The 17,398-nt window shown below is 38.8% G+C and overlaps 1 protein-coding gene across 6 annotated transcripts in view; it reads right to left on the bottom strand.

Moving 5' to 3' along the window:
• Positions 1-17,398, bottom strand: part of BICD1 (BICD cargo adaptor 1) — a 182,695-nt gene that overhangs the window by 7,477 nt on the left and 157,820 nt on the right. For 2 of the 6 annotated variants that reach the window (XM_069807594.1, XM_069807597.1), the window contains one exon: positions 4,900-4,975. The exons of 3 other annotated variants lie outside the window; for them this stretch is intronic. In XM_069807594.1, the coding sequence (XP_069663695.1) occupies positions 4,900-4,975 (76 nt within the window). Of the gene's footprint in view, positions 1-4,899; positions 4,986-17,398 lie in introns of all 6 variants that reach the window. One more of the 6 variants, XM_069807596.1, reaches the window with a different exon arrangement.

Consider the following 17,398-nt stretch of genomic DNA (forward strand, 5'->3'; position numbering starts at 1 on the left):
TCTTAAGTCAGATTCTGTTTTACATTAATGGTCCTGAAGATGAGTTTCTTGATTGCAAAATGGCTGGTGAGAGCAGGTTGTAGAAGCTCAGGACCTCACAAGGTTTGTTTTGTGCTCAGCTGCCCGAGTAGGTCAGTCCCAAACTGTTTAGTGTTACAGACTATGACTCCTCAGTTTACATATAGATTTAGTCTAACCCTAAGCACCTAGACATAAATATTTAATAATCTAAAATATTTTCTTGAAGCTTAGTAGGTGAACTTGTTTAATCAAACCCTCTGAGAAGACACCAAACCCATCTTCTCTAAGTAATTCTTTCCATGGCTGTAACTATCCTTTTCTTCTGCCATATTCTGCCACATACAGATGAAGACACAGCGTCTAAAGAGGGATCTGAGTGAGATCTTTGCCTACTCCACTCAAATGAGTCTGCATCAGGAGTGACTGCAGATGGACCCAAAAGACCTCCATTTACTCTCAAACTTTTCCACTCATCAAGAGCCAGCTCCCGGCTTCAGCACCTCCTGTTTTCAAGATAGGCTTAGGAGAAGCACTAGTCTTAAGTCCTTCAGAGAAATAAATGTGAATTAGAACTTTAACATCACATTTGGGGAAGACAAACAAGGAGGTGGTCGTGTTACTCTACAAAGGCTGCCTTACTTTCCTCCCTTGCTGTGCTGTTTCTTTTTTCAAAGGACTTCTGTAACTATCAGAAAGGAACAGAAACTCGACAGACATTTTCCTTGCTCATTAGCAGAGAGGCGTTTGTCTTTTGGGGCTTCCTTCCCAGCTTTAAAAATAAGCAACACAAGATCCTCATGCTCTGAGGGAGAGGACTGGTGAGGAAAGGGCCTCTCTGAGACACGTAAGAGTCTCCTCTACACAAATATGCACAACCATAATAATGTTTAGGCATGACCTTCAGTACAAAGTCAGCCCTGACTGCAAATACTGTAATACAAACTATCCCAGACCATGCTCAGATTAGAAAGCACTGTGTGTAGAATTATATTCGTTTTCTCTTCATAGTAATTCTGCATTTCTTCTCACTTTGAAATATAAGCACATTTCTATGCACAGAAGAAATGTAAAACTTTGTCTCACCATTCCCCATTCAACCAATTATAAATATTAGGGGCATTAGGAAGAGAAAAAAATTTACAAGATCATCAGGGACCTTCGTAGCAACATATATACACCCATCACTTGCAGTCCCAGTAGATTTGAATGTTTTCCTAAAATGCTGCTGTTAAACCATCCTCTCTTCAGAAACACAATACATCCAGTTCATTAATGCAGATTACTGTAGCAGTATATAAACAAAAATTACATCAGAATTAGCAAGTGACACATGGCATTCAGTGTGCTTTTTATGGCAGTATAAGTGATCGTGGCAGCAGGTCCTGGAGCTGAGCTGTCAGGCACACAGACAGTCACGGGCAGTAGAGGATGGCAGGTGAGATTAATAACACAAAGAAATAGAGAGACAGGGAAGAACCTGAAGCTGTTGAGTATTAACTGAGAATAAGGAAGAACATTGTTACATTCCCCCTATGGGATATGTGCAGCTTTTAAAACATTTGATTTTTAACAGACATTTTTGTAAACCTCTCCTTAAAGGCCAGGATCATTTAGGGATCTATTCATTCAGTTAATGAATGAAGTCTGTGTCATTTTTGGTGTTAGTATTATTGTCTGTTTTTAAGCAGCTCTTCTTTTCCCCAGCACTCAAAATGCTAATCATGTATTTCTAAAATCAGTTGGAAAATAGCATGCAAAGCCCTTCAGTGTTAGTAAGTACTCTGTTCTCTGTCTTAAAGATGCCATTCGCATGCAATATTGTCTGGCACTGATTGTAACTTTAACAAGTCCGCAATGGAAAATATAAACAGACCAGTGATATTTTCAGAATGCAACCATTTTGCATTCAGTAATATTTTACCTTACTTTAAATTTATTTCCTATTTTATATGAAATAAAAGCATTATTTCTTACTAAAAATTAATATTAATTTCATTTGCAGTATCAGGTTTTGGGGGTTTGTTTTTTGTTTTTATTAACAGATAACTTTGGTCTAGAGTTTGGCCTCCGATAACGAAAATGAGGTTTTCACTGCATTCAGCAGAAACCTGAATACGTTCCAGAGACAGACATGCTCTTTTTAATATTGGATGATGGCAATATTTTAGTCTTGTCCAATATAGTCCATCAGACAGGTAGCTACAGATGCTAGGAAGGGTGAATATCACCCAGTAATTTTCAGGGTAGGCCTAGATTTGGTTGCTTGCCCCACACTCCTGGACCTAGAAATTAAGGTGATGCATGGAAGGTAGAGCAAGACTTTCATACATTGTTGCATCAGTTTACTTAAAAAAAATCTCTTTAGAAAAGTTTCTTAAGATTCTTAAGATTCTCCAAATCAGGTTCCAGCTGAAATATGCAGAATTAAGCAAAGAGACAGACAGATGTATAGCTCAATAAATTGACTAGAGGTGTCCCAGAGTTTCATTTGGCTTGAATCTGTTCATAGCTTATCCAGTGAGATTCACCAAAGTCTATGCACTGGAATCACAATTACTAGAAAACTCAGAGTTACACAAGTCCCACTTAAGATTCAGTATAGATAATGGATGAGGGAAAGCTCTGAATTTGATGTTAAAGTTCAGGGTGAATCTATCTGTGGTATGGTCAGGCATATTAACTTGTTTGAACATGATTAGGCATATTGCAGGATGCGGAAAACATCTGCGTGAATTATAAGTCTTAACAAGCTATTGTTTAATCCGGGGTGAAATGCTACTGAGAGGTCACATTACTGGAAGATAAACAAGCATACCTCACTCTCAAAATGGCTGACTTCTGCCTCATTTGGCATGACCATTTGATTGAAAGCATATGTGCCATACTGGGAGGGACTCTCAGAGGATGAGGAAGGGCAATACAAGCTCCTGTCTTCCTCCTCTGCTGGATTTAGAAAATCTGAACCTCAGTAAGTCTACCTGGTTCTTTAAATGCCTTCAAATTTTACTCCAGATTTCAATTACTTTATTTAAAGCACTCAGCAACTTATGCCATCACGCTGACTTGCGTTAAACCTGTAGTTACACTTCACTGCTTTATGAGGCTGTGCAGCTATGTGGCTGAGACAAGCCAGGTAACTGTTAATATATCAAAAATAGTGTGTTGTTTTCACTTTACCAGAAGGGCATCAATCTAGTAGTAAAAGCCCATAGTAATTTGAAATTCAATAGTTTAGCTAAGTATACAGCTGTGTGTTGTTTGTGGGGTGACTGATCTGACTTTTTCAAAATGTTAACCATATTTTTAATTATTATTGTTTTCCATATACCATGGTTTTGATTTGGAAGGCCTCTTGAACAATACTTTCAGTTCTGGTTGTAGCTAATGAGGTCTTCCTAACTGAGGAAGAATTTGGGGATAAAACAGAAAAGCCTGAGACGTTCCTTTGGACCTTATCCCTTTCTGTGGGTTTGTTAGCAGAACAAGATAATGCTTGCAGACAAATGTATAGCAGGACTAGATCAGTTAGGCCTTCCATTCCGGTAAGAATGTTCGAAATAGCAGGAGCAATTGTTTGTTAGCATTTAGAGAAGGATGATATTAGAGTATATTCTCCACCAGGAGAGTTGCTCTGGAGGGAACAGAATAGGCTTTGGTTTTGTGATGGTAAATTAAATAGGGTTAAAATAAGACTTGTTGGCGTTAAACTTCCATGTATTCAAAGCACCTAATGATATTCTCAAATTGTTGTAACATCTAAAATACAGCAGAAACCACTTGACAGGGATTTTAAGGATTTTAAATGGAACTAGTAACTTTTTTTTCAGTGCTGTAAAACTCCAAACTGCAAACCAGTAATTGGTACTTATCAGTTATAATGAGCTTTCACCAGCTTCTCAGTAAAAATTTTGTAATACCCTGTCATGGTTTAACCCCAGCCAGCCACTAAGCACCACGCAGCCGCTCACTGTATAGGCAATAAAAGAAAGGCACAAATGAAGCGGCTGCTCCAAGGCCACTGAGAGATCCCCTGTGACTCACAGAACGAGTACTCAGCAATGCCTGATGTGCAGTCTGAAAGCTGTAGCACACCCGTTCCCCCGTGGGCACCGCTGCAGACTTGCACGCACGTGAAGTTCAGCGCTGGGCGGGGAATAAATTAATTGTATGTAGGGCTATAGATCAACTTGGTCACTACAGATCAGGCTAACGACTAAAAATAATGTAACCTATTTCAAACGAGAGTATAGGCATAAGTGGATATATGCACAGAATATACCGTGAACAGATAAAGAAAAGCATGGTAATCTCTTTTTGCTTTGGTTTGTCTTTGTGCCTTGATTAACTCAACCATCTCAGAAGCGTGATTTAGCCTTTGCACCACCTACGAGCAAGGACACCGGGAGTTTACTTTTAACAACAAGATTAAGAACCGACTGTGGTGAGTCCGAGTTTCCAGGTCAGGGAAAGCTTTCTGCTAAAATCTCACAAATGCCTTTAAAATACCACCTTACAAAGAGAAGCCTACGTCTACCCCTAAAATTAATAAAAGTCCCCCATTTACGTAAATTTATTTAGCAACAAATTAAAACCATTACTATCTTGGCATCATTAAGAAACTGTCTGCATCAAAAGACCAAATGAGGACTGCAAGATCCAACTGGGCATTATTTTCCGTTTTTTTGCACATATATAAGTGTGTGAATGCTGTGATTCATGTTTGCACTGTCACTGCAGAAATTATCACTGTTCCTCAAGCTGTTAAAAGTTTGCTGTTAGTGAAAAAGTGTAGGGAAGAGCTTTTGTGTAAGGAAGAGGAGAGGAGTTGCAGACGTGCATGCAGCTATGTGCAAAGAGAAGAGAGTTAGTTAAGTTTACCTGACAGTCTGGCAATCTGGCCCCCTGGCTAGTTGTGAGCCGTGTGGCGGTATGGAGGCAGCAGGCTGCTGACAATCTACAAGAAACTGATAAATTAGACATATATACAGAGAGATTACAGAGCAAGGGGTTAGTAACAGTAGTACACAGGCTATGCATCTGATGGAGAGATTTAGTGAGGAATGTGCTTTTGATTCCTTATCTGACAGAAACACCTTTTTTCTGATAGTAATAACATTAGTTGTTGCCTTTTTTTTTTTCTTTTCAGAAGCAGCAGTGGAGACATTTTTCTGTTTGTCTTCCCTTAGCATTCGCAAATTTTTGTTTAAACAGACAACAATAACGGGCTGTATTCATGTTCTGGTTTAAACCTTGTACTTCTCATTCTTCTGCTGGTGATGAAGTTGTTTTGCTTACATCTAATATAAAAAGTGTCAATAAAGCTACTCAAAATTTCTCCAGAGAACTTACACCCATATAACAACAATTACAGATGTCATGTTATTATGGCCTTTGAAAAAAAGCTTGCAAGAAAGTCTTTGCAACTTCTTAGTGCTTGTGAGATTGTTTTTTGCAGGGAAAAGGGAGGACTTGATACAGTTGTTTTTCACTGTTCTGTGTAGATTATTTTATCAGTTCTCTGCCAAAGCATTTTCCACATTAATCACTTGCAAAGCTGTATTCTAGTTCTTAAATTGCTAAATAACAGTAAACCCAAATAATCCTTTGTTGCTACATTTTTACTGCGACATTTGGAATATGAAGACAGCTTTAAAATCAATAATATTTATGGGACTTTATGAAAGTAGTTGAACAAGACAAGCCTGCTTTCTATCTCACTAGCTTCTACCAAGATTTCTAGATCTCAAGATTTGCTCATTTTCCCCACAGCAGTCTGACCTTTCATTCCACTGCCCGTGTGATTCAGATTGTCAGACAATAGAGTCATCAGGGTCCTTTCGAACATTAAAATCTATGGGTGAAATTCTGACCGTCTGGAAAACTACTGGAGATCACTTTGTCTCCAGCAGGGTTTGCAGACCTATCATCCTCTCTGACTGCTTCAACCTGATTCTCCACCTGACTCTTCAGTGGAAAGGAGATACTTTCCCCTGAACCTTAAAAATGAGAGAACTGGACTTCACATCCTTGTAAAGAATTTGATTCTGGGTTTTTTTCAGTTGGTTGCTATTTAAAGCTCAACACCAGTAATCATTTCTCTTTACAACTTAGATGTTTTCCAAAACCCACTTCTATTCTTTATCTCAATCAAGTGGAAGAACGCACAAGTAATTTGCTGTCAAGAGTCTTGAGATAACATCAGGTACAATGCAGAGCAACACACCTTCCTAGCAACACTGAGCATCATATCCACTACCGTAACATTTCCCTGTCATACAGGCCCAGAGGGATTCTTCCTATTTCCTATGAAGATCTGTGCTGACCTCCAGTGGGTGGAAACAAGTGTACCCAAATCACTAGTTTCTTCCTGCTTCAGCCAAGGGAGGGGTTTGGACCTATTTTCAAGTGCAGAGGTATCTACATCAGAAAAAAAATATGCACAGCCAGTGCTGGCACCATTGTGTCAGGAAGCAGAAATGGAATGAGAAAGGCTACTGTGCCATTCTCTCATTTACCAGGATGGTCACTGCAGTCCTCGGCACGTCTTTTAGCAGAGAAGTGCAAGAGTCTGCAATATATTGGAGCCATGAATAGAAGGGTCTGTCATTTCTGCACAAAGCTAAATTAAAAGAAAAGGTGTCTGGGGGGACAGACAGAGCAGGCTAACTGCAGACGGAAAATGATTGTAAAAAAAAAAAAAAAGTAATGTCTTATGCTAAACAAACTAGTTTGCAGAAGTCCAAAGCAAAGTCATTGCTGACAGCTTATAGAAGGTAGTCAGTGAAAAAAGGAATACAGAACAGAATGCCGTGTGATGAAAAGGTGCAGACAGGTTTCATAAATACAGAAGAAATTGTTCTGACAGGCTTTACCAGAACAACGCAAATGCCCGATTTATGATCCTACTCTAATATCTCAAACATCCTGCAAACATTCTATGATGCCTCTTCATCTACTAGATTTGGCAGAATGCGTGAATAGAGCACCAGATTCTGCAAGCATTATGCAAGCTGGATAATAACTATCTGATGTGAGGAAAATCCCTCAATTTCACATGAAACAACAGTTCTACCTGGCATCACACAATTTGGCTCACATATCAGCATGAAGTCTAGTGATCCATGTGACTTAAAATGGCTGAATTGTCCTCCTACGTCCTCCAGGAGTGAAGTTTTTGATTATGCTATGAAAGAGCTAAGCAGAATGCATATGGTTTACATATACGCATTTCAAATTCAAAGAAGCTCTTATCTACTTCTGTCTAAGTAGCTGTGCCAGAGCTAACTTTATTCCTTCTATATTCGATCCTTTTAAGTATTTTGGAGGGTTTATAACGCTAGTCTCTTAACGTCATGACAATCATAAAATGACTTCTTGTTACTTTGTGTTTAAAGGTGAACTAGCAGACAACATTCAGTCCGTCCTTTCTGCTAAGGAACTCCTGCCTCTTACCAAGTAAACATTTCTTTCTGAAACACTCTGCTGAAGGTTAAAAGTTTCAAAGATGTCTTTACTGATTCTGTGGTCAATGTCACACACCATAATGACAAGGTGAGAAAGACATGCTCTCTTTTACTAAAAAATAAAAATAAATAAAAAATTTACATTGGAAGAACCCTGTTCCAAGTATTTTTCAAATCTCAGGGAGTGTCAGTCAAGCTACAGAGTGAAAGGACAGTTAGTCATTTGTGTAGAAGACACTTGGGGAACAGACACAGATTAGACTTTTTGGTGTGTCTTCCAAGACCACGACCAACAAAATGATTAATAAAGTTATTAAATACAAACTATCTTATTTCTCCATCATCTCCACTTGCTGTGAGAAAATAAATTACTGGGGGCCAGGGGTAGGAGTGGTTGCTGGCTGATCTCTTCAGAGTCCTTTTCTTGATTCTGTGAACCTATAACCAAGAAATGAAGTTCAGTGACCATTTCAACCACAAAAGGCAAAGAGGAGCTATTGTACGCAAAAATTCATATGCCAGTTTCCACTGAATTCAGCAGGACTTGAGTCTGTACAGAGTCCTGTGGCAGTATCACCACTGCATCTGTTGGAGCTTTGAGGCTTGACTCATGCTATACGTTACGCCTATTCCAATTTTCCAGTTCTTAATATTTAAGCCATTCACTGGCAATGGTGGTATAAAGGACTCAGAGATTTCCTCTTTCACAGATTAGCCAGTGCTGGTTTTCCTTTGGAATCTAATGCCTAGTCCTAATCAGGCTAATCAGCTCCTGATGCAAGAGCATTAAAAATACCAAGATCAGAGAAGCTATGTCTGCTCATATGAGGACTAAATGTGCTGCTATAAATTATCTGCTGAGAGCAAATCTCACAAAAAAAAAAAAAAAAGTATTTTCCTGTGCTTCCCTTTGGCTCAGCCACAGAAACAAAGCATTTCCCTCATGTCACAAGGTGTGCTCTGCCCCCCAGTCTGTGAACTGGGTGACTCCAATCAACACGGGCCTGCTTAACTGGGTTATTAGTGTCTGAGAGATGGGCATGCCTTCTGTTGACATCAGCAATGTCCTCAGTGAAAAACCTATGTGCAAGCATTTTCAGTCCCACCTGCTCAGGGCCCAGCATACTGCAATGAAACATTTCAGCACATTTTGACACTCAGTAAATTACTAATCTCTACACAGTGCTGTCAAAGACAGATACTAGTAAGAATCCCAAGATAAGCATTGGGGGGTGCTGTGAATGAGTACCTGATATATAACCTACTTTTAACTGCATCTAGTTCAGTTAATCAATGGAGAGCTTTTTTCCCTTTTATCTGAAAGGGTAAAATTGAGTGTCAAACAACAAACCAATCAAACTTTTTTTTTTTTTACAGGTACTGTTACGCATTTAGTATTTCTGATATGAAAAACATGGGGGGAAATCTGTTCTTGATAAAAGAAAAGCTGTCAAGAAACTCTTACGACAAATTGTGAGATTGAGGCTTTTTCAGTCTGTTAAAACAAACTCTCCTTAGCACCCTGTTGACCACTCCAGGCCAACAGAAAGTCCTTCTTTCCTAGCTAAAATTTTTCAAGTGATCTCGCTTTGTGTCATGCTACCCAACATCAACTGAACTTGCTCCATAAAGTTGGAGGAATTTGATAACATGTCTACGAAGATATTATTGACAATTTACTTGAAAAGAAGCTGTCTCCATTTATATGGTAATGAATTGTTTTCTTTCCCAAGAGGTCAATCTATTGGGAAAGAATGAATGGTTAATAGCATAAGTCAAAAGTATTGGGCAAAGAACAAGTCAGTAGTCTTGTGCAGAGGCAGAAACATTGCATCACACAGGAAGTCCTACAAAGACAATAAATCAATCCTCTCTACTCAAAGGTGGGGAACCAGGAAAACTTCCAAACCCAAAAGACAAATGCGAGATGTCAAGAAGAATGGGGCAGAGGGTACTAAAACACCTGCCCACCTTGCTGAGTTGAGATTTGTAGAGATGCTTTCACATTGTAATCTGACAGGATAACGAGAGTCCCAAAACTGTTTATATCCAGGGCTGATGGGGACATTATAGTACTATTTGACTAGCTGGTTTCACTTATAATTTATCTCTGTTTTTCTAATGGATGCCAAGAAAACTTTGACCTTCCTTAAGGCCAAGAGGAACTTTAAGTGGTAATGGTTATTATGAAGAACAGCTGGTGAGAGGACAGCCGTGGCTTACCTTTGGAAAAAAGCATGAACAATGGTACAGGTCAAAGATTAGAAGAGTCTCTCCCTTCTCCTGCTTCCAGGGTCAGCTTGGGTCTGGAAATGACACAGTTACCTTTGCCCTAGGCAGAGCCCCAGCTGGTCAGTCTGCCAGCTGCAAACTGGGTGCAGCTCTGTGTTTCTGTGGGCTGTCCCTGGAAGGAGAGGACTACGGTGGAGCAACCACATGGGTTCCACGCGGAGCCTGGCCGGCCTTACTAATCCCAGCGCTCTCGGAGCAGGACTGACTCAGGTTGTCCTGGCCTGGGAGCAAAACGAGCAGCGCAGGGGGACTGAGCCATGGTCCAGAGCTATCGTACAGCTCCGTGAGAGCCAGCCCCGCTCTGGCAGAGCTAGCACGCAGGCAGCCTAATAAACTTCACCAGGCGCAAGTTAGCTGGTGCATGGACATTTTTTCCAGTACCCATTCTCTGGGTTTTCCCCTGTCTGAATTTCACCTCTGTTCCCATTAAACTGAATAATGGATTGATGATTGGAGATAGACAAAGTTATCAGCCAAGTATCAGTTTTGGCTTACTTCATGGTAAAGCTGATTTAATATGAAATTCCTATGTCAAGTCTTGCAAACATCCAGGTAACTCATATCTTAAGCTTAATATTCAGAGAAACTTGGTGTCTTAGATTATTGTTCGTTGGAGAAGTTTCAACAACAATTAATTTTTCCACTACTTATTTCTTAGTCTTCTCAAAACTTATTTGAAGAATAAAGGTTAAGAGATAGGAGCATGCTACTGAACCCCCATTTGAACACAGAGCTGGAGGCATCAGCAATATCTACATATTGCACTAAGATGCAATAAGCCAGCAGTAGGATGCATTTAAAGTCCTCATCTCCTGTCATCTCCACGGTCCAAACCACTCCATTTCGCAACATGTCCATTCTTTTTCTTGCAACGGTGGCCTGGGAATGTCCCACTGTTCCTACACTCCCAAGCTCCTGACACAGGCCACCTCCCGCTCCTCCTCCTCTCAGCTCTTTACCTTCAGGACAAGGTCAGAGTAACAGAGAGCCTTCTGTTAAATGTTTCTCGGGAATAAGAGCCGGTGATTGAGCTTATTGGAACAGGTAGGGGATTTAATTACCATTTTCTTATCGCATTTAGAGAAATGCTATCTGTCTTGGCAATTTCCACAAACCAACTCATGAAGCATCACTAACAACTTCATGCACTACCTGACACATAACACAGACAGACATGGTTTAGTAGGTCACTGATTCGGTGGTTTTCCAGAACATGTCAGGTTTCTTTGCTATGTTCTGGTGAGTTCTTTCATCTATACAACAGCTACACTATACAGAGTATTTTTTCCCCCTTATTTCCTTATTCTGCATGACTTGATTTCTACTTTCTTTCAGACTTGAATTACCCCCAACCTAGAGAGCTGTTCCTCCATCACTCCATGTTCTTCAGTGGTAATGTGACTGCTAGCCCAAAGTGTAGTGATGAAGCTATATCCCAGACTTGCCCTTTACTGTAGCTCATATTAAGAATGATTTTAAAAAAAAAAAACAAACACCTAGTCATTAACAAAATCAGTGAAATGCATTTTTCTCCAGTTACAGACTAAGAATATTAAGAGGTTTCTTGTCAGGTCTGTAGGCTTTTTCACACTTTCTATATCGTGATGTGTTCAAGTTATTTCTCAAATGGTTTCTGTGAATGCTTTAAATAATTCCTCATTAAATCTACTGAGAAGCTAAATAATGGGTTAGTAAAGTAGCAGAAATGGAAATGGTAGAAGCTGAAAATATATATTCCTTTCTTTTATATACAGTTCATAAAAAGCACATTTAGAAAGGTCTGATAATTGATGAGATACTCACTAAGAGACACACACATTTTAAACATTTCAAAAGAAGAAAAGAAAAGTCTTAAAAATACAGAAATCATCACACTTCTGTTTTGTTGGTTACCCATCTTTCATGGAAATGTAAGTGTCTAGGGTCCATTTCAGATAGCCACAAATACATCCAAACCAAAAATACTTGCACTATTTTACGGGTAAAGAGGGGCCTGATCCAAAAGTCGAAGTCAGTGGGAACAGTAACTTTAGTAGGCTTTGGAAGAAACAACATAAAGGTACAGCTATAAGGTTTCATAGCCCTAAAAAATGGAGACAGGGAGATACTTACAATCAGGGATACTAGTCTTGATTAAAGAATTGCTGGTGAGCTTATTCCATACATCACAACATTCCAAGGAACTGCTCTATTAGAGAGCTAAAATATCAGCATGTCTAATTTAAACAGAGACTCACTTCAGCTGTGCCTATTTTATGAGATGAGAAGCACAATATTGAATATTCCTGTATATTTCATGGTGAAAATCAATAAGTCATGAACCCACATTAAACCTTGTCATAAAAGAAGATAGAGATGGATGGCTTTTATTACCAACATTGTCAAGATATTTCAATAGCTGGTTTAGTTAATTGATAAGACTGGATTCCAAAGCCCAAAATTTTCATAGAAAGCAACAAGTATCTGGTAACACGTCACAAAGATATGATGTGTCACCTGCATACCTGTTTAGTTAGAAACAACCAGAAGTCTAATAAGATTTTACTGGAGAACTTCAACAAATGATGCTAGTATTAACCATTCCATCCAGCAATGATGTCATAAACTTAGATACAGAGAGAAAAATGTCAATAACTTTTTAATTAAAATGTACAACAGTAAGGCATGGATTTCACTGCAATTTTTGTTTGTTTTTTAAATGTTTTAAACAGATTAGGGCTTCTATTAAAAATGGGTTTTATTTCAGAACTCTTTTCTTTATGTAGTGAAAAATACAAATAGAATTTAAATGAAGCTTGTAGAACTGCAGTGAATTCATGCCATAATAGCTAAATTATATCAAAGTAGCTAAATTATATTGATCAGCATGAAATGTATGGGTTTGGTCTCATCAGTGGTAACTGGAAAGCTAAAGGCAAGAGAGGAAAAGCATAGAGCAAAAAGGTCCTATTCACAGTGGCACCAAGAGGTAAAAGTACATTTAGCCAGCTGACTTCTTCATCAGTTACAGCCAACTAATGTCCTTGGCAAGGATACTGTTCTTCAAATTCAAAACGGCCTCCACAAGGACAATGTACCATGCTTGAAATGGCATAAATATGCAACGCTCATTAAGCTTTGTTAAATGAGCATATCAGATGCAAGACATGGCCCTGAGAGCAGGAAGATATATACATATATCTGTATATATGCACTAATACCGTAGCTCATTAAACAATGAACACATATATACACAAATATGGCACGTTTACAAAACCCACAGAAAATAGAACAATGCAGAACAAAAAGTGAACACAGATAATAAGTTAATAATGACTGAATTATCCTTTTTGTGAAGAGCATCATGTTCAGGTAAAAAAAAAAAAAAACAAACCCCAACCCAAACCAAAACACAACTACACCTAGTTTTAAAAAACCCTGCTAAAAACACGTAAAATCCAATTTTCACTGAAAGCAGAGACAGATTAGACCAATAATGCATGAGTCTTGCAATAGCTAGTAGGCTGACTAATTACACAAGCTCAGAGACATCTTGCAGGTACAGGATCACCATCAACACAAATACATTCTTGGTAGATAAAAATATAACATATTCATAGCCGAAGACTCAGAAGAATCATCCATGGATCTCTAATGAGTCAAAAGGCAATCTGCACTTGCATTATAAATCTGAGCTATCAGAATAAAGTTGTGGGGTTTTTTAAAAATAATGGTTCTGAAGAACTTTCATGCTCCAGCTGCTTTACATTGCTTGGATGAAGCAAATCAAACTTACCTGACTGAACAATTCAGAGCAGACTAGCCTGACTAGTTAAATATTGTATGGCTACGTATATAAATTAGTAGTGGTGGCTCAGTTAACCACCTACCCTGCTTTTCAAGAATAAACTGTTTCATTTAATGTACAGATAAATCCACATTGTTTATGAACTAGAATTCAGAATAAAATTCTTTAACAAAAAATCAGCATAGAAAGAGGTATCTAGATCCTAGTCATGTTGATTTTCCTTTTCTTTAATCTATAACATTCCTTCACAACGGAGAAATAAGAAATATTTAAAACTGTTTACTGGGTCACCTGAACAATCATAAAGATCTACAAAGCAGCCTCCCACCAAAACTCAGGCCTGAGCTGAGATTATTCCTCAAAGGACTTCTTCCACAATCATTTTTAAAAGAAGCTGTTCTTTCCCCTATGTTCAGATTTCTAACAGTCCTGCTGTTTCAAAATTGAGAAGTTCATAAAAAAGCAAAAGTTGAGGTACTGAAAAAACATCTATAGTAGCAAAGCTTAGAAATCCATGAGCAGCTTTCTGACATTGGTACTTAACCTCAAAAAAAAAGGCTGGAACTATCTTTAGCAAAATATTCCTAAATAAACAAAAAACGTGCACAACCAAAGACCTTGAACTTAAACTCTTTCCACTACACAACAAAAGAAGACACAAACCCGCTATCAAAAATTTATTTCCCCTACCTTTCCAATGGTGTAATGTGCACAGGGTCACCTTTGCAGACAGCCTCTGCTGTGGAAAGTAGCGTCAGCCTGAGCCTCCTTTGGTCATTTTCCCAACCCCTTCATCCAAGAGGGGAGGGTAAAGACAGCTTCATTTCCTACCAAGGGCTTCTACACATAATATTCATTTGAAGACACTTTCCCATATCTTCACATTGCTTAAATAACATCAAGAAGCAAGAGCCAAAGCCAAGAATGTTGGCCCACACGATAAATTCTACTTTAACATTCTTTTAAGAAAAAACACGTAAAAAAGAATGTGAGCTTCTGATTACACCAAGAATAATCTTTTACGGAAAATTTCTGAAAATCATATCCTAAACACTGCACTTAGAAAAAACTCAAAATCCAGAAAGAAAAAATTAAAATAGCAGTAGAGCATATTACTCATCCCCTTGTGCCAGGAGAGGTTCCTCAACAGCTCGCATAGCCTGTCAAAAGCCCTTAACTCCCTGTAATACTAAGGACCACCCCACACAGCAGACCCTCTGCTCCTTGTAGTGTTAAATTGTGTTTGTGCTACATCAAACATTCCGAGGTTTCTAACCTATTCTTCACAGGTGAAACCACTTTCAGTATAAAGGGCAATTAACAAAGACAACTCTAAAGCAATTCCCCTTGAGTGCCAGCTTAAAGACTTAATTGGAAGACTTCTTAGGGCCTCCATATTTGGGTGACTGAGTTTTTTCATTATTATTTTCCTTGTTAGCTTTAAGAAATAGTTTCTACCTGCAGATACTGTAAATTAGGTCTTAGAAACACTACTAGAAAATCTCTATAGGGATTTCCTTCAGCATAGAATTTCTGTATATGAAGTTAAATTTTATGGTAAGAATGCAAACCAACAAATAAAAGCTAGTTATTTGTATCATGTTGTTATTCATAGTTGATTTGCCTGTAAGCATAGATCTATAGCAGAAAAATGAATCTTGGATGACTTTTATATTATATATAAGTATATACTATATACTCTTAATTATGTACGATGGGTGTGGTGAGCTTAGTGCTTGAGCAGTTACTGTACTATTATATGTCACTCCTTGTGCTATCTTTATCTTCCACATTAGTCTCTTGTGAAAATCAAATGCCATTCTGTAAATCAGCCTTGAAAGACACCTGAAAAGCAAGAAAACTTCCAGGTTTAATGTGCTTTCAGAAATGAGCAACTCCACAAAATTACCCAATTTTGCAGTGGTTTTGCACACGAAGAACAATAAAGAACAATAAAATCTAAACCCTACAAAACAGAAGCTTGGGACTGGAGTAAACTAGCATAGTGCTGTTGAAGCCCATGGGGCTAGCCTCAGTTATGTCAACTAAGCACCTGACCTCAGCCAGGCTTTGAATTTGAGATAAATCTGTCACATTTTAAGGCTACTTTTCCTTTTTCTATTCTAATAAAGTAAAATATGTGACTGTACAGAAGGGAAAGGATTGCTTCTTATGATCCGATTTCCTAGGAAATATGAAACACTTTAATATTCAAAGTTTCTCCTGGGTGGGATTTTAAATAATGAAATCTGCCCTGTGTTACCTACAATTGTAAACAATATGGAAAAGAAGCACCTACCACAGTTTGTTTCAGGGGGCACTTCAACGAAGGAGAGACTCTCAGGCAGATCATAGTTGATCCTTTAACTGCCCCTGTTTAAGGGAGATAGCTGCAGCCATTAGTTACTCTCCATCTCATAAGCCTGTTGGGAAACCTTTTTCTTTAGATGCATCATCCACACAAGGATCTTGATTGATTTAATTTTAAGCTAAAATTAGAGAACTTTTAGAATTTTCATGCTAAAATAACCGCTAGAGAAAAGAGTGGTATCAGGGCACCTACAGCAAACTTCTTCTGTCTTGTTCTTTCCTTGAACAAGTCAAGAGAAGCGTATTTCATATTTGGGACTGTGGGATATTAAGAGGCACCTAGTGACTTTATATTCAAGGAGTTTGAATGCAACCACAAAGGAAAGGTAATTTCTAATATAGTGTTACACACCGTAAAATCCAGCCTTAGGCTTTCTATATGCCCTGACTTCTTCATGTAGTTATGAAAAGAGCCACATGCAAAAGCGGGCTGGAATTGTGTTGGGCACATACCGGCTGATTCTGTCTATCAGAAGAATAAAGACTTTAAAGTGTAAAAACAATAGAAAATAACAGAAGAAGTGAAACACACAGCAAAGCTTAATGCATACTACTACCTAGGGGAAATGGAACATGATAGTTTGGAAATGGACCAAGTGGTATTTTTAGCCGCCACAGTTAGGAACTATTACTTCAATTAGAAAGCTCAGATAAAGTCATGCTGCCACAGCTTCATGTCAGAGGGACATGCATGCTGATTTAAAGTTGAAGGCAGCCAAACGGACACCAATTAGGAAATAACAATCTCTTTATTGAGAGGTCTTTAACTCAGCTGGTCTTCACTAGTCAGTCTTCATGCCAGGGTCTTCCTCTGATGAAGGCTGCGAAAAGTAATCCCAGGTTTCCTCTACCAGGTAGCCAGCAGCAGTCAAGCTGGGGCCAGCGCATGGTGAAGGTAGCCTCTTCTCTCAAGCACCAAGTCCAGAAGAAGGTGCAAGAGAAAAGACAAGCACACCTTGCCTACTGCCTGGGGAGCATGGGGCAGGGGAGCCTGCCTGGTTTCTCCCTCTACCAACTTTAGTTATTTTGGCTCTTCCTCTCCATCAAATGCATTCCCAACTACAGCCTCCCAGTCCCCACAACACTGGGAGCTAATGAAAGGATAGGGAAGCCTGCACATCATGTGTGTGAAATATTCATCTAAAGGAAATAGTTCACAAATTTAAAAGAAAAAAACCCAAACCTCATTGCATTTAATTTAGGCTTCATTGCTCCTCCACTTCCGAGGACACAGCCTCAAGCCAAGCTATACTCTGCTCCATAGTGTTCGAGTTTGGATGCTGTTCTTTTGCATCCTCTCTGATGAAGAAGCAGGTGTGGGTTGCTACGTTTCTTGCTGGCTTGCTTGACTGCACAAATCATCTGGGAAAAGAAGCTCTTTCTGATATGAGGCTTTTAAACATTCCCTATAAAAGCAGCAGAATAACATCCTTCACTGTTCCTTACTTTCAGGAAACGGATAATT

This window comes from Haliaeetus albicilla, chromosome 19 (assembly GCF_947461875.1).
Source record: "Haliaeetus albicilla chromosome 19, bHalAlb1.1, whole genome shotgun sequence".
NCBI classification, from domain to species: domain Eukaryota; kingdom Metazoa; phylum Chordata; class Aves; order Accipitriformes; family Accipitridae; genus Haliaeetus; species Haliaeetus albicilla.